The sequence below is a fragment of the Pelodiscus sinensis genome, chromosome 13 (genome assembly GCF_052426305.1).
Source record: "Pelodiscus sinensis isolate ZL-2025 chromosome 13, ASM5242630v1, whole genome shotgun sequence".
In the NCBI taxonomy this organism is placed as follows: domain Eukaryota; kingdom Metazoa; phylum Chordata; order Testudines; family Trionychidae; genus Pelodiscus; species Pelodiscus sinensis.
Window position 1 is genome coordinate 19985705 of NC_143064.1, and position 23771 is coordinate 20009475.

The window sequence follows — 23771 nt, forward strand, 5'->3', positions numbered from 1 at the left end:
AACAATTCTTATAAATTCAGACTCTGAAACTAGAAGCATTTAATAAAAGTAAGCATGAGTAACGCTATGAAACACTGCTGAAGAAGCATTACTCCAAACAAGACATCTGTGACATTAAGAGCTATTGTACTATTTAAAGTAAATCAATTGAGTGAGATCTACTGGGTGCCCACTCAAGTTAGCGATCAAAACATCAACAGAATGGAAAACATTCTGACTTCATTACTGACTTTTGTACAAGAGGAAGAAAGCCTGGTGACAAAGGCCTAAATGGCCAGAGCTTTCTGTATCATTCTTGTGGAACAGAAAAAGTCAAGGAAGATAAAATTTCACTTCTAAATGAACTAGCCATTGATGGACCCAACCTCCATGAATGTATGTAGTCCTTTCTTAAACTCTGTTAAAGTCCTGGTCTTCACAACCTTCTCTGGCAAGGAGTTCCACAGGCCAACCATGTGCTGTGTGAAGAAAAACTTCCTTTTGTTTGTTTTAAGCAATCTCTTAAGTAATTTAGGAGCTTAAACCAACTTTAGGTTGTAAGGAACTCGATTAAGGGAACTGACTTTAATATCATAATTGTCTTGCAGTTTTAGTTTTGTTTTAGCCTTGACCTATTTTCTTGTATTCCCTCCCATTAAGTCTCATGGGACTTAGGCTCCTAAAATCACATAGGTTTTTGAGAAGTCAGCCATCAGTATAAATACTGCATTAACATGAGAATGAACAAAAATGCTCTGCATGGAAATGTCTGAAGTAGCTTAGTTATTAAGGATTGTCCTTTGGTGTGGTCTCTGGTATTGCTGAATTCCCTCATACGCATATAAATCATCCAGCTTTCATTGAATGTCTAACTGTACTCAGTGAGACCACTACTATAGAAGGACAAGTAGGGTTTGACCCTGGCTATATCCACAGACAAGAAGTGAGAGGGGTGTAAATGAACACAGAGACATGAACAGAACTTCTGTATGCATCCATGTTGTGTGTGAGACAAAAGACAAAACAAATTAGGACTTTCAAGATTTCCAGACAAAGACCTGTCAGTCTTCTGAAGAAACTAAGAGTATGTCTACACTGCATGGTTATTTCAAAATAAGCTACTCCAGAAAAAATACTTTGAAATAGCTTATTTCAAAATAGCGCCTTTACGCTTCAGTGAAGCCTCAAAATTAGTTCGAGGCAGGCTTCCCTAATGTGGATGTGCTACCTCAATTTAGAGCCCCAGGAGGCATTCAGGAGTAATTACTCTGAATGGCCCGGGGGAGGAGCTATTTTGAAATTGAAGGAGTGGTGCATCCACACTACAGCTATTCTGAAATAGCTATTTTGGAATAGGCATTATTCCTCGTGGAATGAGATTTACAGAAGTCGGAATAAGCTGTCTGTTATTTCGAATTTATTTTGAAATAACAGAATTGCTGTGTAGACACTTGCGTTGTTATTTCAGAATAATAGCCATTATTCTGAAATAACGCTGCTCTGTAGATACACCCTAATAGAGTAGCACAGTACTGGAATCCTACAAGCTCATTGTTCCTGATTACTGCAACCTCCATGAGACAATAAAAGATGCTATAATGTACAGACTCTGCCTCAGTATGAAAACTGTGGAATTCATGCAAACCATCATCAGTTCCACATATTCAGCTAGACACACTGCACCTGACATTTAATCTGGGTGTGGACACAGGAATGAACAGTCATCCAGGTAAAAATTATGGGCTTCTTCTTCCTCTATCAGGCAAAGGGAGCAACAATGTTAATTCAGCCAAGAATTGCTTCATCCCATATATTTTCAGCACACGTTAGGTAGGCCAGCTACTCAAGTACAAAGCTTCTACTTCCTCAAAAACATTATCATTTCCCAGTGACCATGACCACTGATGTCCTGACCCTGAAACAGCCTCTCTCCCAAACTGACAGGAAAGATTAACAGGGTTCACAAAGAACTATAGTGAATGAAGTGCATAGGCAGGAGACTAGAATGTGTTTGGGCTAAACCTGTTTGAATCTTTCTGCTAGCATCACAAACTATGTACAGGACTACGCCACTGCTGTAACGGAAGGAAAGAGACTCTTCTACTGCACTGCCATCACGCCAAATCATGGCCAATGGAACTAATCTACATGGGGAAGCAGCTAGTAAATCGAGATCATGTGATGCCAGCACTTAACTCAACCACTGACTAATGTGAACCATTTTCAACCTACTCGGCAGAAAATCTCAACCACATAAGTGAGGAGCTCTGATGGAGTTAGGTCCCACCTAATACATACACATACATAGGTGAAAGCCTTTAGGACCAAGTAAGCCACCACCTGACTGGTGAAAGCCAGTGAAGAACTGTGTCCACCACTAATTCCAAATGTAAAAAGCTAACATCAGTGCATATGAGCTCTGCAACCACCACCCTGTCCTTAATTTCCCATCCTTAAGCAAAATTATTTACAAAGTTTAACAACCAAATTCCAACAACACATGCCATCTGCCACCCTCCTGAATACCTCATAATCAGGCTTTGGACCAGGACATAGCCTGGAACAGCTGCAATGCACTAAAAGTTGACAGTCACAGTGCAGAGCTAATGTTGAGAGGGGAAGGACTGACAAGAACATATCACCATGGAGCTCCAGTCTCTCCACTAGCTCACACTGGGCTTTCCGGGCTAGTTCAAGGCCTTAGTGCTCCTCTTCAAAGAACCAATCTAGCAACATCTTCTTCTTTCCCTTATCCCATATCTGCGGTTGGCCTGTCGTGCAAGCATCTTCCATCTTCATCTGGCAGAGGCAGCACTAAGGTCCACCTGCTTTAGATCTTCTCTGACGCAGTCCCTCCATCACGTCATTGGCTTTGCTCGCAGTCTCTTTCCAATCACCCTGTCCTGCCCTGCTATCGTCACTAGGAACTCTTCATGTGTCCTCGTTATGTGCCTGAGCCAATGAAGTTGCACTTCCTGGATTTCGACAGCCACACTAAAGACTTTGACTTCCATTCTAATGCTTTTGTTTCAAAATCTGTCCCTTAATGTAACTCTGTTTATGACTCAAAGACATCTCATCTCAAATACCTCCAGATTGGAACCTGCTGTCTCTTTGCTGCCTGTGGCTACGAACCATACAGCCCTGTGAGGCAGAGCGATGTTCAGCACAGTGGGACTTAGTCTCAATGGAACACACTTGTCATACACAACACCTGAGATGTTTTTTCTACATTCTTGCAACACCAGTCAACTGTACCTCACACAAGCTCAGTGTTTTCCATAACCCAGCTGCCAAGGTAATTGAACTGGTCAATCTGGTTCAGTCAGGATCTCTCTATCCAGTTTCCCTGTGACACCTTTACTGACCCACATGACTTCAGTCTTAGTCATGTTCATTTTCACCCCAAGCCTGTTTAGCTGGTCATACCACTAGTTTACTATCTTATCTAGGTCTTCTTTTGAAAATATTTTTACCACCAGGCCCATAGATGGAGGGGGAGGAGGGCAGAGGTGACAACTGCTCTGGGTCCCAGCAATTCAAAGAGGCCTGAGACTCCCAGTTGCTGCTATTGCAAGCAGCGATGGCAGCTAAAGCCCTGGGCCCTTTAAACCACTGCTGGTGCTCCATGCTAAGTGCGCCAGATGGTTATAAGAGCTGGTGGAGGGTGTACTGCACTCCGGGCAGCACAGAGGGCTGACTGCCCCCAGCTCTGCCCCTTCTGCCCGAGGCCTCTCCCTTTTTGGGGCCCAGAGATCCCCCCCCCCCACACACACACATACACCTTATCCAGGTGCCTGTGGTGGCTGTCAGCCCCACTGTGCATATAGCAGCTTCCAACCATTTCCCATTGGGACCTTCCTGCTGACATAATCTATCAGCATGATAAACCTCAGAGTACTGAGGGCTAACCCCGGACGCAGTCTGATTTAACTTCAAAGGTGCTTGAAATGCCCAAATGTATTTGGATAACTATTTTAAGTGATCTATATAGTATAGTCACCATAGTATTCTCAGACGCTTTGTATTTCTTCAGTACTGGGGTGAGCATCTTTCTATCCACTTGGGGTGCGTCTATGCGGCACTGTTATTTCAAGATAACTAGCATTATTTCTAAATAACAGTGCGAGTGTCTACACAGCCATTCTGTTATTTCAAAATAATTTCAAAATAACAGACAGCTTATTCCAAAATCTGTAAACCTCATTCTACAAGGAATAGCGCCTATTCCTATTCCAAAATAGCTATTTCAAAATAAGGTGTGTGTAGACACTCCACTGCTGCTATTACAAAATAGCCCCTCACCGGGGCCATTCTACGTTATTCCTCCCCAGTGCCTCCTGGGGCTCTAAATCAAGATAGCACATCTACATCAGGGAAGCCTGCTTCGGACTAATTTTGTGGCTTCCCTGCAGCTTAGACGTGCTATTTTGAAATAAGCTATTTCAGAATAACTATTCCAGAATAGCTTATTTTGAAATAAGCGTGTAGTGTAGACGAACCCTTGCTGTCCTGTTGGCAAGCTGCTTGTCTATCACTTGCTTCATTACAAACAGGGCATCTGTGGCAAGCTAAACTGTTCGGCTATGTCTACGCTGGCGCGATCTTGCGCCAGAAGTATGCAAATGAGGCTAAGCGTGGAATATCGCCGAGCCTCATTTGCATATCTAATAAGCCGCCATTTTTGCAGAAGAGGTTCTTGCGCCAGAAGGAGTTGTCTACACTGCCCCTTCTTGTGCAAGAAAAACCCTCTCACGCAATGCTGTTACGCTGATTATTTTCAGGAATAATGGCATTGTGTAAGAGGGTTTTTCTTGTGCAAGGAGGGGCAGTGTAGACAGCTCCTTCTGTCACAAGAACCTCTTCCACAAAAATGGAGGCTCATTAGATATGCAAATGAGGCTTGGCGATATTCCATGCTTAGTCTCATTTGCATACTTCTGGTGCAAGATCACACCAGTGTAGACATAGCCTTCTTGTTCAACAAGGGGTTTTGCCATTCTCTGCTCCTAGTATCTAAGATGTCTTTCAATATATTCATCCCGCGCTATATTTTCTGCATTCCCTTCATAGGCATTTTTCCTTATGCATTGGGGCCAACATTGTCTTGCTGAATGGCCTTAGCCACTGTACTCATTCATTTTATGTCTCTCTGATCTAAGACTTTCACCAGGTGTGCTGTCACTGCATCAGATCCTGCTGCCTCACTCTTCTTCAGAATCTGGACTGTGTGTTTCACTTTATTCTCTGTCATGTCAGATTCACACCTTGCATTCATCAGAGGGGTAACTATATCAGCCTGTACCTGCAAAAACAATAGGGAGTCCTATGGTACCTTAAAGACTAACAGATTTATTTAGGCATAAGCTTTCATGGGCAAAAACCCACTTTGTCAGATGCACTGGAGGCAGGCACATGAAAAAAGGGAGTTGCCTTATTAAGTGGAGGACTGGTGCTAGGTGCTAATAAAGCTAATTCAGTCAGGGTGAATGTGGCCCACTCCCAACAGTTGATGAGGAGGTATGAATACCAACTGAGGGAACACTGCTTTTTTGTGGGTTAGCTATTCCCAGTCTCTATTCAAATCCAGATAAATAGTGTCAAGTTTGTAAACAAACCACAGCTCTGCAGTTTCTCTTTGAAGTCTGTTTTTGAAGTTTTTTTTAGTTGAAGGATGACCACTTGCAAATCTATATACATTTGGGCTATGTCTGTACTGGCAGGTTCTTGCGCAAGAATAGCCGATCGTCCACACTGCCCGCCCGCTCTCGAGCAAGAAGATTTACAATAAAGCATGGTAAGAGAGGGCTTCTTGCACAAGAGCTACGCTCTTTTCTAACAAGTGTAAGCTCTCTTGCACAAGAGGGCAGTGTGGACGCACGGCAGGGGTTTCTTGTGCAAGAAAGCCCTATGGCTAAAATGGCCATCCGAGCTTTCTTGCACAAGAGCGCATCCACACTGCTATGAATGCTCTTGCGCAAAAGCACATGGCAGTGTGGACATGTTCTTGTGCAAGAGCTCTTGCACTAGAACCCGCCAGTGTGGACATAGCCTTGTTAGTTTCTAAGTTGCTAAGTACTTATTGGACTTGCAAATCTGTTATTGAGTGTCAATAGGAAATTGAAGTGTTCTCCTATTGGTTTTCCTTTGTTACCATTCTCCATGTCTGATTTGCGTCCATTTATTCTTTCACACAGACTGTACAGGTTATCCAATGTACATGGCAGAGGGGCATGGCTGGCACATTATGGCATATATCACATTAGTAGATGTGCAGGTGAATGAGCCCCTGATGGTGTGGTTAATGTGGTTGGATACTATGATGGTGTCACTTGAGTAGGTATGTGGACAGAGGTTGCAATGGGGTTTGTTGCAGGGATTGGTTCCTGTGTTAGATTTGTTTCTGTGGTGTGATGCATAGTTGCTAGTGAGTATTTGCTTCAGGTGGGGCTGTCTATAAGTGAGGACTGACCTGCCTCCCAAGGTCTATGAGACTGAGGGACTATTTTCCACATAGGTTGTAGATTGTTGATGATGTGCAAGAGAAGTTTTAGATGGAAGCTATAGGAAAAGGTCAATGGTGTTCTGTGACCTTCCTTGTTGTCCTGTAGTAGGTTATTTCTGGGCACCCCTCTAGTACTGCCAATCTGTTTTCTCACGTCCCCTGGTGGGTATTGTAGTTTTAAGAATGCTTGATAAGATCCTGTAGGTGATTGTCTGAGGGACTGGCATAAAAGTGGTTGTATCTTAGCACTGGGCTAAACAGTGGATCTGTGATGTATTCAGGATGCAGGATGAAGGTATGTAAATAAGTACAGTGGTCAGTAGGTTTGGAGTATAGGGAGGTGTTTATGTCACTTATTTGCACTGTAGTGTCCAGTGTCACTTATTTGCACTGTAGTGTCCAGGAAGTGGATCTCTTGTGTGGACTGGTCCAGGCTGAAGTTGATAATGGGATGGAAACTATTGGCCCTACATTCAGATTACATGTTGGCAACTCCATAACTTATGCCTGCTGTAAGAAATCCTAACCTTCAACTGTTCAGTGGGACCTAGCAGAGCTGTAATGACAGCATTTAATCTATCACTCAGCAAGGCAGCTGCATGCCTCTGGGCCAGTTCTGCTCACAAAACCCAGAACAAGGAGTCTGAAACCAGGGGATGAATTGCTCACAGCTGAGTGGGCTTTGCAATGAGAGCCTCCAGAGGAACTCGGACTAAGCCAGCATCTGACCCCTTTCAGAGCAAGGTGCACAGACAGACCCTTCCTCACTCTAGCCAAACTAATGGGAGCAGTGGAGGACAAGTCTCAGAGAGGCAGCCATGTTAGTCTGGAGCTGCAAAAACAATGAGGAGCCCTGTGGCACCTTAAAGACTAATACATTTGGGCATAAGATTTTGTGGGTAAATCCCACTTCATCAGATGCACACCACAAGGACAGTGGGGGGGGGGGGGGAAGGGGAGTTTAAAACTGACATAAGCTTCCTACCTCTAGAGGTACTCAAACTCTGGGGGGTGGAAGGGGGATATGTGAGAAAAATCCAGTAAGGAGGGACAACACGTTTTATTTAGTAAGATTTGCCAATTTTACTATATTATGACCAGAGGGAGGGACCTAGTAGACTACTTCGTTTGGGAAAGGGTTTGTGGCCTAAGAAAGAGTCGAAAACCCAGTGTCCTTGGGAACTGCTCAGTAGGAGGGAAGAGCGGAAGACTCCTGACCTCAAGAGGGGCCGACACAATTTGTATAGGCGGAGCGCTCAGGGCCATTGAACTAAACTGCCAACCCTGATGGAACCCAGCCACTCCCAGCCGGCAGCCCCCTCGGGGCCAGGTCCTAGGCTGCAGCCCGCTAGCTCCCTGCGCGGCCGGTCAATGGGCGAGGGGGAGCACGGGCGGGCTGCGGCCAGAGCCCCTGCTTCCGGTCAAACGCGACAGCTCCCCGGCGCGGGCGCGGTCCGTGCCCAGCGTTGCTGGCAGCCCCGCGGCAAGGCAGGTGGCTCGGAGCGCCCCGGGCCGGCGGGGAGGGCTCTTGCTGGGGGGGGGGGGCTCGCCCCCCTGCTTCGCGTGCGGCTCCAGGCAGCGAAATCGCCTCGCTGGGAGCCGCCCCCCGGCCGGAGCCCCGACCCGCCCGGATCCGCCACTGCAGGTTCCTTCTCCCAGCGCGCTGCGGGCGGCGCGCCCTGAACCCTGCACCGGCTCCCCCGCCTCGCTGCGTGTCCGTCCGCGCCCTGCCTCGCCCGCTCCGGGGGGAGACACGCGGGGGCCGCTGGTGCCCCCAGGGGTGGGGCGTGGGAGAGCTCGCTCTGCCCGCCCGAGGTGCTCACCGAGCCGGCGGCGTGTCAGTTTCAGGGCGGGTGTGGGACATTGGCACACGCTTGTTTTTGTTTATCCCTGGCCTCTCGGCCCGTCACGTGCTCGGTGTGTTGCATTGTGTTTTCAGTGGGAGGGGGGAGCTGCCTGGGGCCGCGATCAATGTTGTGACTTCCTCCTTGCGCGGTAGCAGCGCTGGAACCCAGCTGAAGGAAGCCGATTGCTGCTAGTTTCAAATTGGCTGGGAAGGAACAATACACGCACACACACACACACACACACACACCCTGGGTGCCGTGTCCCTTCTCTTTGAGAGGGGGGGAAGATGAGCTCGGGGGACGTTGTGTGCACTGGATGGCTCATTAAATCGCCCCCCGAAAAGAAACTGAAGCGATATGTAAGTAACGCGGCTCTCCTGATATTGTTCCTTCCATCCAAGAGCTTTTTTTTTTTTTTTTTTTTTTTTTGCATCTGCTCCGTGTCTAACTCTTGCTTTGAAATGTGTCGTTGATAGAAGTGTTTGTTAGGACCAAAACAATAAGGGAAAAGTCTAGGCGTGTATTAAGCAGTTTAATTTTCAGTAACATTTTTGTCACTTTTTAAAAGGAACCTTTTGCGGCTGGCTAGATCAGAATACTTAAATTGTATGTTATGCAACAGAGCTTAGGTTTAAACCACATTTCAGTTTCAGTTAATGTTGCCATAACTATAACAGTTTTGTAACAGTCACTCAGAGGTATCTTGTTCAGAAGCTGAGAAGAACCTACTGTCCTTATGTTTTTAACTCCTTGCTTGAAGTAGGATGACATGTTTTGCTAAGAGGCTATGTGCTGGTAATGACACTTGACAATGTGAATGCCTGTTAACATTTTTTGTTTACCAAATTGCCATTTCAGTTGCATTGACACAGCTACTCTTTTGCCTGTCATAAAGACGTGATAGGAGATGTCTTGCTATAAAGTTGCAAATGGTCCTTAGGTAAAATGGACCGAGCAAAACAAAACCAGGATTTCCAAGCCTGGATAGCAGCAATGGGGACCTCTTGTTTCATTTTCTATCTGCCTGTTTTTCTGAAGGGGGGGGGGAAGGGTGTGTGTTACAAACATAGGAAACTGTATCACTCCAGGGCTACAGGGAAGGCATTCCAGGCAGAAATAAATGACCTTTTTTTCCTTTTTAAATTTGCTTGGAACAGCACTAAACTTAAACCCATCTTGGGCCATTTTGTTTGCACATTTATGAAAATCCTTATTCAGGCGTGTTATTGTTCAGTCTTGGAACTGTGTGATGTTCACTTAAGAAATGCACTTTCCATCTCTCTTGCCCTAGCGCACTTCCCTAGACTAGAAGGATGCCACCATATGTTTCTGTCATAATTTTGTAGCCATTTACATGGCTTACATCATTTGTCATATTTGCATGGGTTTATTAGCATTTTTTTTCTGGATCGCTGATGCTAGCTTTTTTCTAGTAATATGGGGAACTGCTTTGTCTTGGGAAGAATAAAATCACAGCTCTTTTGCAATGGACTTCTAAAAACAAAGTAATTTACTGACGATAAAACTGACATCCAACTTATTCTTAACATCAGTTTGTCTTTGAAGTCTGTCTTGAGAGAGCAGCATTTAAATAGGGAAATCTAGTTTTTGTAGTATTTTCTGTAATAAATAGCATACTAAGACTGATTTGCAGCAGGCACCACTAGACAGTGTATAAGCCACTGATTCATCCAGCTGGTAGCATTAGAAACTGGTATTAGTGAAACTATTTTTGATGACTCAATATTCATAAAAAGGCAAGGAAGAAAAAACAGAATGTGACAATGCTGTGAGTTGAAAGCCCCCTTTATACAGTCAATATAATGGTCACAGCAAGGCCAGTGATCAGCTCACAAAACTAGCTGCAATCTGCAAAAGCTGTCCTAGACTTTTGCACTACAAACCTCAGTGGAATCGAGTCTACTCTATTCCTCAAACCTGAGCCATTAGATTAGCTGGATCTCTCCTGATTAATGTTTGTTTGCTCCTCAAAGGGATAAACTGCTGCCTTGTTCACAGTAAAGCAGATGCAAATCTGCCCTCAGTACAGAGATTAACACCCTTTCTCTTATCCCTGTGTGGATGGTGAATAATTTTTGGTAATAAATTAACACCTGAACCTCCTTAATCCAAGTGTCTGTCATCCGAGAACACCATGATTCAGACCCCTGCATGGCCCTCCAAGACCCCACACCCAATAGCAGTTTAAATACAGTGCATTAAGGTTTTCTTATGACATGTTATACATGTGCAGTACTCTATAATGATTTGTACTTGCAAAAGCTTTAGTGACACAATTTATTTATCCTTCATTATGGCGAACACCCGCGATCCAGAAAATTTCATAATCCGGCACAGCCTATTTCCCAAGGTTGCTGGATTAAAGACATACAAGTGTAATATCTAATTCTTATACAGCATTTTTTCATCCATAGCGCTCAAAGCACATTAAAAGATTTTTTAAATATATTATGGTTTCATCACCAATATTTTCTGGTATAAAGACCCCCCAGAATGCTAAAAGAATGACTAATTGAATTGACTTTGCTAGGAATAGTAACAAACTGCTTACTGCAAAGTGTTGTAGGCTCTGATTGTGGACAGAAACCATATACTAATCTGAAAGATTTGCACCACTCTTTGTGTCTGGTTGTCAGAATGTATACTCTACATGGAAGTTTAGTGTTGCTCCCAGGTTACACTGATTTGAGTATAGTATGAGGGCCATATAGGGTCAGGTACTCTCCCTATTATACACCCAAGTGGTTCCTAATCCTGTATCTGTTCCAACCATTGGGAAATTCTCAGTGACTTCAATGGAATAAGGAGCAAAGGTATATTGAGAAGGGAATAGACCTCACCCCAAATTCAAACTTGTGCATTAATATTACTCATTGTGAGTATGCCACTGGGATTACTTGCAGAGTGTAAAATAAGGATATGTGTACATCTTTGCAGGATTGGGACCAAACAGTCTGTACTTAAAAGTTAGGTTAATGCATCTACTGTGCTCAAAGATATGAATCTTATATCGTGGGGTCCTGTAACTATGCCGACCTAACCCAGTGTAGATACAGCTAGGCCAGCAGAAGAATGCTTCCCTTGAACTAGCTACCATCATTCAGGGAGTTGAAGTTTCTACAATGACAGAAAATCCCTTTCAGTTGCTTTAGGAAGTGTTTACAATATGGGAATTATAGCAACATAGCAGCAGTGTAATTGTGTTTCTGTAGCACCCGTAGTGCAGACGTGGCCTGACGCTTGTACCCAACGAACTTAATTAGGTTTTGTGAGCATGAACAAAGTCAGTATTTGGCAGTAAATAAGGATAAAATTATTTTGTAGCCTGGTAAAACTAAAAAAACAGGTGTTGGAGTCTGTATTTTTCCTGTAATGTCTCTCAAAGCTAACACTCTTAGTATTACTATTCTTAGAAGTGTCTTATCATTCCCTAACAAAGGGTGCTGTCTTACATGTGCAGGAAATGAACATGAGATTAATTACCAACATGTAACTTTCTGTAAAAACAGAGCCTAATGCTAAATGCAGAGAACTCATTAGAAAGTACAGGACACTTGATTTTTATAAGGAAATACTTTAACATTATTTTAATATCCTATACAATCTTGTACTGCTGTCTTCAAACATTAATCTTTCATCAGCCTATCTAAATGCTCAACTGTGCAAGGAATATCCCTGGAGACTGTTGGTGTTTGCTGTAGCTCTTTGTCCCATAATAAATATGACCTGCAAACTGCAGAGCTCTCATTTCCCCACTTTGTTCCATTGTGGGCTTTCCTCCTTGATTTAATCTGTGTAGGTTCTGGAAGTTGCTGGTGCAGGGTTTGGTGAAGGTGGAAAAATGCTGGGGTGTAACTGTGAAAGCAGTGGTTACAGTGTCATTGGTGACCATAGTTTCCTAGAATACGCATTCTAACTACTAGGCTCAGTGCATTTGGAATTTTGACATTTCAATACTTTGGGTGAAATCCTAGCCCCATGGAAGTCAATGGGTTTTTTGTCGTCAACATTGATGGGCCCAGGATTCCATACTGGATGAAACAGGATTAAGTTGTTCGGAAAATGGGCCTGGGATATTTAGGTTGGAGTGCTTTTATTCCCCTGATAAGCACTTAGTACATTTCAACAAGCCAGCAAATTTGAGTAAGCATGTGACATCTTACAGGAGAGAGCACTTATTGCAGAATAAAGTTTGTGCATTTTTCCAGCCCAAACTGGGCTCTAGAAACTTGTAAATAAGGCAATGAGAATTCAGAAACGAAGAGCAGGCAGGGATGGACGTTTCACTTACGATCAGTTATACAATCTGAGTCCTGAACAAGAGGAAGCATTTTGGTATCCTTACTGTTGCAGATGTAGCTGGGAACAAACAAAGTCTCTCAGGACTTGTCTAAATTAAACACCCGTTGCTCTAACCTGCATAACGAAGAACTTACCGTGGTGTTTTCTGTGCATCAATATCAGCTGGTGCTGCTCTCCTGTCAACTCTGGCTACTTTTCTCACCCTGGTGGAGTACTGGAGTCAATGGGAGACTCCTCCGCGATCAATATTGCATCTGCTTAGACAGAATAATCAACCACTGGTGGATCAATCAATCCACTGCATAGTGAAGACAAGCCCTCACTATTGAGATAAAGAACAAGTCTGTTTCATGGCCTAGAAGAGAGAAGGGGTATCATCAGGGCATGAAATGTATTGCATTTCCTACTAGCTAAGAAAGACACAAAAGGGGGATCCAGACTGTGAACTCCAGGACTAGCACCCTGGTGAGAAGCCCACCCCTATAGATGCTTTTTTATATTTTCCCAACCCCCAAATCATTAGAAGCTCTAAAACCAGATTCTTAGCTGATGTAAATCAGGGTAATAGCTCCATTGAAGTCAGTGCTGCACTAACTACCAGCAGCTGTACGCTTCAGTACTGTAGAAACTGAAGGGGTAGGTCCCCTTCCTCACCAGGCCCAAGTTCCCACTTGGCTTGGATGAATGGATATTTCAAACACCACTGACAATCAAGATTCCTTGTACGGAGCTTTAAAATGGGATAAAATAGATCCCAGGTAAGTATAGCTTAACTTGCATTTCTCACCATACGCCTTCTTGGAGCTTCTGTGTTATAATGTGGTGAACTGAAGCTTGATTTGGATTTTTGATGGTTTAGCTAAGTGGCTAGGCTAGGGGATGGTAAATAACATCAGTTCCAGTCAGATATATGAAGCTTCGTGATCCTCATATATGGTTTGATGCTGAGTGCCAGGCTTTAAAAAGATATGAGAATGGCTAACTGTTTCCTCTGAACAACTTCTCCATTTTTTGCTGAAGTTCTGGTATTTGTCAGGAGAACATACAGGAAGCTACTAACAGTTACGAAGAAACCAAGAAAAAAATTATTATGGGAATAATTTGCTCAAGAATGGAAACAAAAATCTCAATCAAAAACATTTTGGAGACTGCTGGGATGTAAAATATCATCCCAGACTGATCTGATTCCCTACCAGTCGAGTTGGTATCATCAGGGGACACTTCCACTCTGCTCCAAAGTCTGCACATTCTAGGTACAGGTGAAATTAACCTTGTTAGTAAGGTTTGACTTAATTGGTAGCTTGTATTTTTTAAACTAACATAAGAGAATCCTGAACTTAAGTTTCTTTCTAACCCTACTTTTATTTTTGCTCTCTTCCCTTTACCCTTTATGCTCTTGTGGAGTCAACAGTTTGCAGTTGCCACAGTGAGTCAGCTGTTCCGACTCTGCCAAAAGCATATACCTCCTATTGACAATAGAAGAACCCCTGTCTCCTTAGGTGGAAGTTATAAATTGTGTGCTCTTCAACTATGTAGTGTATTCTCTCTGTTGATATAAAGCGCTGTCTAACACCTGACTGGCGTTCTGGTCATTCAACTTATTTCTAAGAAGGATACAGAAAAATTAGGTACTGACCACATGGAGACTTCTTGCAGTGGAAGTTCCTTTTGAGCAAGGACTATGTTCTCCTGTGTTTTAAACCGCTAGAAAGATTGATGTCACTGAGCAAATAAGAGTGAGGTTGTTTCAGGGCAGAGTTTCCTTCTCTAGTATTAAATGTCCGTAATTCAGTGAGTTAGTGAAATCATTTTATCCTATTTTAACCATGTTTTGGTGGCTTGATACAATGCTTACTCTTCTGAGATGGCGATTAATTCTAGGAAAAAAATGTAAAAAATAATAACCACTGCTGTTCTTGGCATCCTGAATATCAAAATTTCCGTCAGACTATTAATTTGGGTGGAGCTGCAATAGCTCTGAAGCCCCTGTTTAATCTTCAACAACGTGTTTTCAGTGCCCTGGAATGTCCAGCTATTGGTTTCTTTTCAAAACAAAAGCACAGAAGTTATCAAGTCTTTACATTTGAAAATAAATACTTTTTTAAAAAGGGCAGTTTTCTACAAACTGAAGTGGAGAAGGAAATGTTAACTTACTAGTAATTAACCTAGTGATGCAATCAGAAATTCATTAGAGAAAAAAAATTGTTAAAAGTAGTGGCTGTGTGGTAGGTTCTTTGTTACAGCCTATGAAAACTACCCAATATTGTTATTTAAAAAATTGCTAGAGTGCAATATTTGCATTGGTCATCTCAGAGCATCTGCCACCTTTTATGTGTTCTGTGCAAATTTGTTTTATGCTTATTTGTTTTGGGGGAAAGGAGATTATGCAGCAAATTTACACTTGTAAAGTTTTTCAGAAGAGGATTTTCATCTGTGCTGGAAGCGTATTAGTAATATGATCATGCAAAAAGAAACCCCACACATGCTAAATTAGAAATGAAATTTGCATGTCAAAACATTGCAGCCAGGGAGATGATGTAAACTTGTTCTGTCGTATTTGACTATTGAATAAAATGCTTTAATTTGTGTGTTTGTTTTATTATTTTTTTTAAAACACTGCCTTGGTTGGTTTTCTGTTTCGCCCAATTTGCACCAAGACACCACTGACTTTCCAAATGTATATCAAGCAGAAAGGTTGAGAGGTATTGTTAGGGTTTTGTAAGTTACAATATAACCAGCCTCACATGTTCAAAGCCATGAGTCAGATCCTAAAAAAGTAATGATATTGTTTTAACAAGAATTAACTTTTTTTAATAAGCCTTCTGGCTTTTGTGCTTGGGGGGGGGGAGGGGGAGTCCATATTTTTAAACTTTTCTCCATAATGATTAGGGTTAGAAACTTATTCTTTTTTTAATTAGATCTGAGATTCTCCCTGTCACGTGACTCCATGAGATGAAGCTTTAAGAGAAATGCCACATATCATGAGTTGCAATAGAACCATGATAGCTGGCAGCACTGTGTAACGTTTGGACATTAAGGCTACGTCTACACTGGCCCCTTTTCCGGAAGGGGCATGTTAATTTCAGCTATCGTAGTAGGGAAATCCGCGGGGGATTTAAATATCCCCCGCGGCATTTAAATAAAAATGTCCGCCGCTTTTTTCCGGCTTTTAGAAAAGCCGGAAAAGTGCGTCTACACTGGCCCCGATCCTCCGGAAAAAGCGCCCTTTTCCGGAGGATCTTATTCCTACTTCGAATAGGGCGCTTTTTCCGGAGGATCGGGGCCAGTGTAGACGCACTTTTCCGGCTTTTCTAAAAGCCGGAAAAAAGCGGCGGACATTTTTATTTAAATGCCGCGGGGGATATTTAAATCCCCCGCGGATTTCCCTACTACGATAGCTGAAATTAACATGCCCCTTCCGGAAAAGGGGCCAGTGTAGACGTAGCCTTAATGTGCAGATGGTGAAGTGGTGTAAAGTTCCCACTGAAAGTAGAATCAGGATGAAATATAGTTACCACCCTGTAGCCTCAAAGGTAAGGGCCCTGACTTACAATATAAGGAAGGTAACAGGCTGGGCTTTCTATGATCATTTAATTCTGCATTCAGGGTTTTTTGTTTTAAGGTGTTGGTGCTCTGGTGGAGAATGCTCTCTTCACCATTGGGAAGGATAACTGAGCAGAGCTGAAACAATAGCTCTTACAAGGTATGAGCTGCCTCATTCTTTTGTGTCAACAGGCTGTTGAATTGTGAAGCAAATGGTAATGTCAACATTGTTAGTTATTCCCTGCTGGTCATCAAGCTAATATATTTAACTATTAGAGGCTAACAAAACATGTAGATGGCATCATGAGCTTTTGTGGGCACAGTCCACTTCTTCAGATGAATGGCATTTAAAGGGTCTTAAAAATAAAGGGTACTGAGAGTGGTTACTAAGTATTCTTATTCATATAGTATGGACATTCTAATATACAATTTCTTTTCCCTTTTTCTTCCTCTTCTCCCCATGCCCTCTCTGTGCTATTTATTTGAAAACTGGACCCCATAAACTCCCTTTTTCTGAAGACGTGGGCTGTGCCTACAGAAGCTCATGATACCATCTACATGTTTTGTTAGTCTCTAAGGGTATGTCTACACTACCACCCTGGTTCAAACTAGGGTGGTTAATGTAGGCAACCGAAGTTGCAAATGAAGCCCGGGATTTAAATATTCCGGGCTTCATTTGCATCTTGCCGGGCGCCACCATTTTTAAAGCCCCGGTAGTTTGGACTCTGTGCCCGCAGCTACATGCGGCACGGAGTAGGTAGTTCGGATTAGGCTTCCTATTCCGAATTACCGGTACACCTCGTTCCACGAGGAGTAACGGTAGTTCGAATTAGAAAGCCTAATTCGAACTACCTACTCCGTGCCGCGTGTAGCCGCTGGCACGGAGTCCGAACTACCGGGGCTTTAAAAATGGCGGCGCCCGGCAAGATGCAAATGAAGCCTGGGATATCTAAATCCCGGGCTTCATTTGCAACTTCGGTTGCCTACATTAACTAATGTCTACATTAGTGTAGACATACCCTCAGGTGCTGCAAAATTATTTGTTGTTTTTTAAGTTTTTCCAGTTACACACTAACATGGCTATCCCTCTGAAATATATAACCATTGTTACTGGATGTATTGGCACATACTTGAAGGGGGGAGGGAGTGTGCAATTAACTACTATCATAAATTGTTGAAATAAGGGATTCAAGAATTTCTCTCACTCTTAGCATTTGAAGTCCATCATTGACCTTCCTAAAATGGGGAGGGGCAAAAAAGATTCCACCCTTATCAATAACAGTCTGGTGGTCAACAGCCCCATCTGCCCTGAACTGTCACATCATTCACCCCTTACTCTTCCGCCAACTTGCACAATGCAATTCTGCATTTCCACTGCAAACATCAAAGCACCATGAAAAATGAAAATACAGAAGCAATGTAAAATTAAATTAAATACCAAATAACATAAGAAACAGCTGATTTATTGAAGATTTAACTTATTAAATAGCCACATTCTAAAATGTACTTGAATGTGCAACAGAATGTCTAGTTTATTGCAGGAAAAACTGCAGTTTGGGTCCCAGATTAAGGTCCAGACTACATGGGACCCTGCTTTTCTGGGGCTGCCTTCCTGTAGAATTTGCAGTTCATAAGTAATACTCAGAAGAATAATGTTGATGTTATGTCTATGAATGCAAGTTCATTTCCTTGTTAAAGAACTCAACACTTATCACTTGCTATTTTAATTTGTTACTTTGTTATTGTTTGCTTTCTAGAAATTTAACAAAATACTTGTGTTTGTGGTTTTGACCTACACAAAGCTCTTCTTCAGGTGTGGGAAAGATATTCAGTGTTACAACTAAATACAAGGTTGGAAAGATTGTTTAGCATATGTAATTAACATATATTCTAAAGGACCATTCAAGGTAAAGTGGCTAATTAACCTTGCAGATTAATAGGCAAACACTTTTCACAAAACAATCACTCTGTCTCATCTCTCAGTCCTCATCTTCAAAAGAAACCTGCACAACACCTTCAAAAGAGCTTAAATTCATAATTTTGGTAGATACTTGGTGAAATGATAGTTAATGGGACACCATAATAGCAGGGTATAAAACATATAGAAATAACTGAGTAGGTTGCAGGTGGAGCAGTGGAGTCAATATAGTAAGAATTTTAAATGAATCCAGTAGTACTATAGAATCTCTAGGGAGAGAAATTCCATGCTTGAAGAATACGAGTATAGCAAGAATATACTACTGACTATCTGACTGGGATAAGAACAGTTACTGTGAAATGCTCAGGGAGAATAGATAGTCTGAAAAGCCAAGGATAATGGGGAATTTCAACTATCCCCCATATTGATTGAGAATTTGTCACCTTGTAATGGGATGCAAGAGATGAAAATTTCTCGACTCCATTAATGACTGCTTCTTGGAGCAGCTAGTCCTGGCACCTACAAAGGGAGAGACAATTCTTGATTTAGTCCCAAGTGGTGTACAGGATCTGATCCAAGAGGTGAATATAGCTGGACCAGTCAGTATCAACAATTGCAATGGAATTAAATTTAACATCGTTGTGGAGGGTGATGCTAAAGAAATCTATCATAGTAGCATTTAATTTAAAATAAGGGAACCATGTGTGCCAATTCCCTGGGTGCACCCACAGAAAAAATAGGAGGGTACTCAGCATCCACTTGCCACACTGGGCTGGCTGCCAATCAGATGTTAAAAATTGGAAGTCCTACCAAGTAAAACAGAAAGGAGCATAAACTCTGATGAGCAAACGTGAAGTACAATCAGGCAGGCCAAAAAAGAATTTGAAGAGCAACTCGTAAAAGACACAATAACGAACAGCGTGGGGGAGGGAGGATTGCATTGTTTGGCAGGTTTCCTGTTTCTAATCAGTGGAGCCACTGGACAATGAAGATGCTAAGGGAGAACTCCAGGAATAAAAGTCCATTGCAAAGAAGCTAAATGAATTATTTGCATTAGTCTTTACTACAGAGGATGTAAAAAAAAATCCCCACTCTCAAGCTCATTTTGCCAGGTGACAAATCTGAGGAACTATCCCATATTGAGGGATCAATTAAGGCCATCTTAGAATAAACTAGTTCTGAAGGAACTCTACTATGAAATTGCAGAACTACTATTGCTTACGTCAGCCATTGTGCCAGAAGACTGGCAGTTAGCTAATGTGATGGTGATTTTTTTTTAAAAGGCTCCAGGTGTGATCCTGGCAATTGCTGGCCAATAAAGAGCAGGCCTACATTAGAGAGGGAGATGGATCTAAGTCATGCAACTTCAGCTGTGTGATTAGTGTAGCTAAAGTTGACTTACTTAGATCTACTTACCATGGTGTCTTCGCTACGGTGCATCTACGGGAGACATTCTCCCATCGACTCCCCTTGTGCTTCTCGTTCTGGTGCATACCAGAGTATGGGAGAGTGATCGATACTTGAGTTATCATATCTATAATAGACATAATTGATTGCTGTGTCGTGGATCTGGCCAGTAGTGAAGGCAAGCCCTAAGGCTATGTCTGTACTACTGACTTGACTTAGCAGCACAGCTCAGAAAAGTTATATTGGAATTGGAAAAAGTACAGAGAAAGGCAACAAAAATGATTGGGCTATGGAACAGCTTAAGGGCAACAAAAATGATTGGGTTACAGACTGGTGTTAACAGGCCACTTCACCATGAATGATGGTTCCTTAGAGTGTGTTTGTCGGGGTGACTGGTGAGGAAGGAGATGGGGAGGTGAGGAGGTCACCGACCACGTGACCAGCCCCACCATGTGACTCCTCCCCATGCCATCCCTAGCCTGGGAGGGCCAGAACACCCCTCCTTCCGCCCGACGCCCCGTCCCTGCTCTGCGTCTTCTCCACCTTCTCTCTGCCTCTTTCCCACCATGGCTCCATCCTGCCTCTTCCCAGCAACCCCCACAGTGATGCTACTTGGGGGCTAGTGGGGTCTAATGGCACGGGTCAGCCCCCCTGCACTCACCAGCAGCAGTGGGGCTTGGGAAAGCAGAGTGATGTGACCACAGCCCACTCCACTCCCCAAGCTGCTGGCCGAATCGCTCCACTTCCTGCCAAGTGGGGAGGAGAGTCTCACCCCTCCTCTGAATAATGCGGCTGGCAGCCAAGGGGGCGGAGCCACATTGCTCTGTTTTCCCGCGCTGCTCCCAATTGGGGAAGGGCTGGAGTGGAGGCAGGGCCTGGAGCGGAGTTGAGAACTTATTGGCATAATTAAAAGTTGGTGCCTATGCGGCAGGGCCCAGAAGACTGGCAGTGAGTAGCAGCTTAAATATCCTTTCTTGTTGCTGTACCTGCCCCCATATTACCTACTTCCTGCCACTCCTGCCTTGCTTCCAATCTTGCTTCTGTCTCACCTTCGCCTCATAGGTGTCAACTCCATGAGCGCTCCAAGGCTGGAGTATCCACTGAGAAAAACAGCACTCACTGGGAGCCACCTGCCTGTGACCCCTGCCGATCAACTCCTCCTCCCTGCCAGTGCATCCTCTGAGCAGCGGAGCTGTTCAGTGGCATGCAGGAGGCCTAGGGAGGGAGGAAGCAGAACAGGGGCAAGTGTGCCCAGGGGAAGGGCAGAAAAGGAGTAAAGGCAGAGCCAGGGGAGAGGTGGGATGGGGTGCGATTTGGGAATTGGGTTGGAGCAGGGGTGAGCACCCCTGGGGAAAATTAAAAGCTAGAACCTGTGCTCTGCCTTAAGTCCCTTCTTGCCTGATACCCTGCTTCCGCCCGTTCCTGACCTCCAGCTCGACCCTTGGATTTGTCCCATGACTCTAGCTCTGATCTTAGTCTTTGGGCCTGATGCTTGCTCGCAGGGCTGTCCCTACGGATACACAAACCATACAGCTGCATATGGGCACTGACAGCTAGCCCCATCCCCCAGCCAGGACCCAATCCCCAAAGGCTGCTCCCAGTCCCCACTCACCGGGCAGCATGAGTGTGGGTCAGAGGACTTGGGGGGGCAGCCACACAGCCAGCAGCTGAAGAGAAACAGTGAATGCTTCTGAGTCTTCTGGCCTATGCTCACGCCACTCACCATCACCGGTGCCTGCTGCCCTAAGGCTGTCCAGATGGCTTCCCTTCCTGCCCCTGCCCCTGCCCCAGCTTTGGCCCCTGCAGCTCCTTCACCCCCTGTGGAGTGGCTGCTGTCCCCGTGAGGGAGTTGTTGGGCTGCGCAGGGCACCACCATTGGCAGGGATAGTGATGTCTGCATAAACGAGGCTCAAACACCCTCATGCAGGTTGGCTGCCAAAGTGCTAATGTGTTCTCCCACCGTTCCCCCCACCCCCACCCCAGCTCCTCAGTCCACCAGGGGACTGTTCTCTTCCCCCCCAGACCTCCCCATCCCCACAGCTCACCATGGGCCTCTCCCCTCCCACCCCCAGACTGCCAGGGTCCTGTTCTATTCCTCCCCACACCTTCCCTTCCCCCCCCTTCTCCAGCTCACCATGGGCCTGTTCTGTGCCACCCCCAGACTGCCAGGGTCCTGTTCTTTTCCTCTCCCCCAACATCCCCTTCACAGCTCACCATAGGCTTGTCTTTCCCCCACCAGGACCCCCCTACAGCCCACCAGGGGCCTGTTCTCTCACACCCATGCCCCCACAACCCTGTCTGGGGACAGATCTCTCCTTCCTCCCCACTCCCCCCGGCTCCTCAGCGAGCCCAGGGCCTCCACCCCCCACCACCACCACACTTTGGTTCTGTGGCCAAGGGCCAGGAGAGGGGAGGAAGTGTTTCAGGCAGGAAGGTTACTTACCTATGTGCTGACAGGCAAGCTGGCGGAGCCTTGTTGGCCACTCTCTTGATGATAGGGCTGCCCCCAGTGGACATGGTGCAGGATAGCTTTCCTCTGCAGGCTTGCTGCCCCCAGTGTAGACTCTCATATCGCATCCCTCTGAACAGCAGCTCCTCCCTTTGCATGTTATGTCAAACTGTTCTTTTCCCAGGGCTTCTGGTTGTTCTGGCACAGCCAAACCCTGACCTTGCTTTAAGTTATGAGAAGAGGAAGCAGCATACCACATTTAGTGGCCCTAGTTCTTACCATTTACGAGAAGTCCTTGAACAAACAGACTCGCAGACAGACACACAGACACTCTACAATAGATAGATGTAGGTTTAGCTGTCCTCTTTCAGAACCTTTCCCAGATCTGAAGAAGAACTCTGTGTGGCTTGAAACCTTGTTTCTTTCACTACCAGAAATTGGTCCAATAGAATATATTACCTCACCCATCTTGGCTCTGTAATATCCTGTGACCAACACCGCAAAAGCAACACTGCAAACAGTAAATATTTGTCATAAGTAGAATGGATTCAAAATTGAATTAATCAAGGGCTTAATTTAAATGGGATAGAAATGAACAGTATTATACAGTGTCACAATTGATTTTACACAATACATTTTAAAAGTTAATGGCTACCATAAGCTCTGTAACTAGCAGACATACATTCTGAGAAACCAAGGTTTCAGTTATTATGGATTATATAAATTCTTTGAACAGACTTTGTAATGGTCATAATTGGACTGTGAGAAGCAGTGTTGTAAACTCAGCAGGATATATAGCTCATGAAGGAGCTGCTTTTACCTCCAAGAGTTTTACAAGTTATTTCTCAAAAGTTCAAGGAGCTTACAATTGTGATGTTGTAGTTCCAGGCTGACAATTGCTACACATGTCAAAGAGAAATCAACAATTCACAGTGGTCATGAACTAGCTGTTCTTACATTTGCAGCCATTACATTTGCAGCAGAAAGTAACTGCTTTTAATAAAGATTCTGAGCTCGCTATCCCTGAAATGACACACTTGTAAACTCTGCAAAAGCTGAACCCTTATAAAAAGAATGAAATAGCCTTTCCAGGATCTGCTTCAAATTCCATATAGAAGCCACGGAGTTCATAAAGATTGTGCTCTAGTATAATTAGTCTGAGCAGACAAACAAGCACTGAGATGGCAACTACATTTTCAATGTCAGCAAAAAAACAAAAAACGGTTTTTTTTAAAGAAATGATGCTCTAATTCATGACAGCCTCTTTAAACCTACTAATACATCTATTATTTAATAATGTTGACAGCAGTAGTTAGGTGCTTCCATAAGTATTTTCACTTTTAGTAAGTTCAACAGCTTGAACCCAGACTTGATATAATAAATGCCTGAATTTACACTGAAACCTAGGACAAGCTTTTCCAAAGTTCTTGTCCAAAGTTTTTCCAAAGACTGGGCTTCCACATCCATGAGGGGACAAAAAGTTTATAAGGAGATCAGTTGCACCAGTACTGCCTCCCCTTTTTCCTCTCCTCCCTCTTGGGCACAATCTGTTATGCAGTCTGTGAGAACGAATATTGGACTGGGCCCTGAAGGTGAGATAGGCAAGGGAATACCTAGTCTGAAGGCCCCACTGGGATTTAGGTGTGAGATAGTGGGTGTCAGGACTCAGGTGACTGTGTATATATTAATTGGTGATTTTTAGGCGACTTGTCTCAGGGAAAAAAAAACCTAGGGGAATTAGGCACATACAGAGTTAATGGCAGCTGAGAGGAGGGAAGTGGGGATCTGAATTTTGGACTT

At 44.0% G+C, this 23771-nt stretch overlaps 1 protein-coding gene across 3 annotated transcripts in view; it reads left to right on the plus strand.

Moving 5' to 3' along the window:
• Positions 1 to 7846: 7846 nt before the first annotated feature.
• Positions 7847 to 23771, plus strand: part of GAB3 (GRB2 associated binding protein 3) — a 110774-nt gene continuing 94849 nt past the window's right edge. For 2 of the 3 annotated variants that reach the window (XM_075940966.2, XM_089781842.1), the window contains exon 1: positions 7860 to 8690. In XM_075940966.2, the coding sequence (XP_075797081.1) occupies positions 8619 to 8690 (72 nt within the window). In that variant the 5' untranslated portion in view covers positions 7860 to 8618. Of the gene's footprint in view, positions 8691 to 23771 lie in introns of all 3 variants that reach the window. The other variant, XM_089781843.1, reaches the window with a different exon arrangement.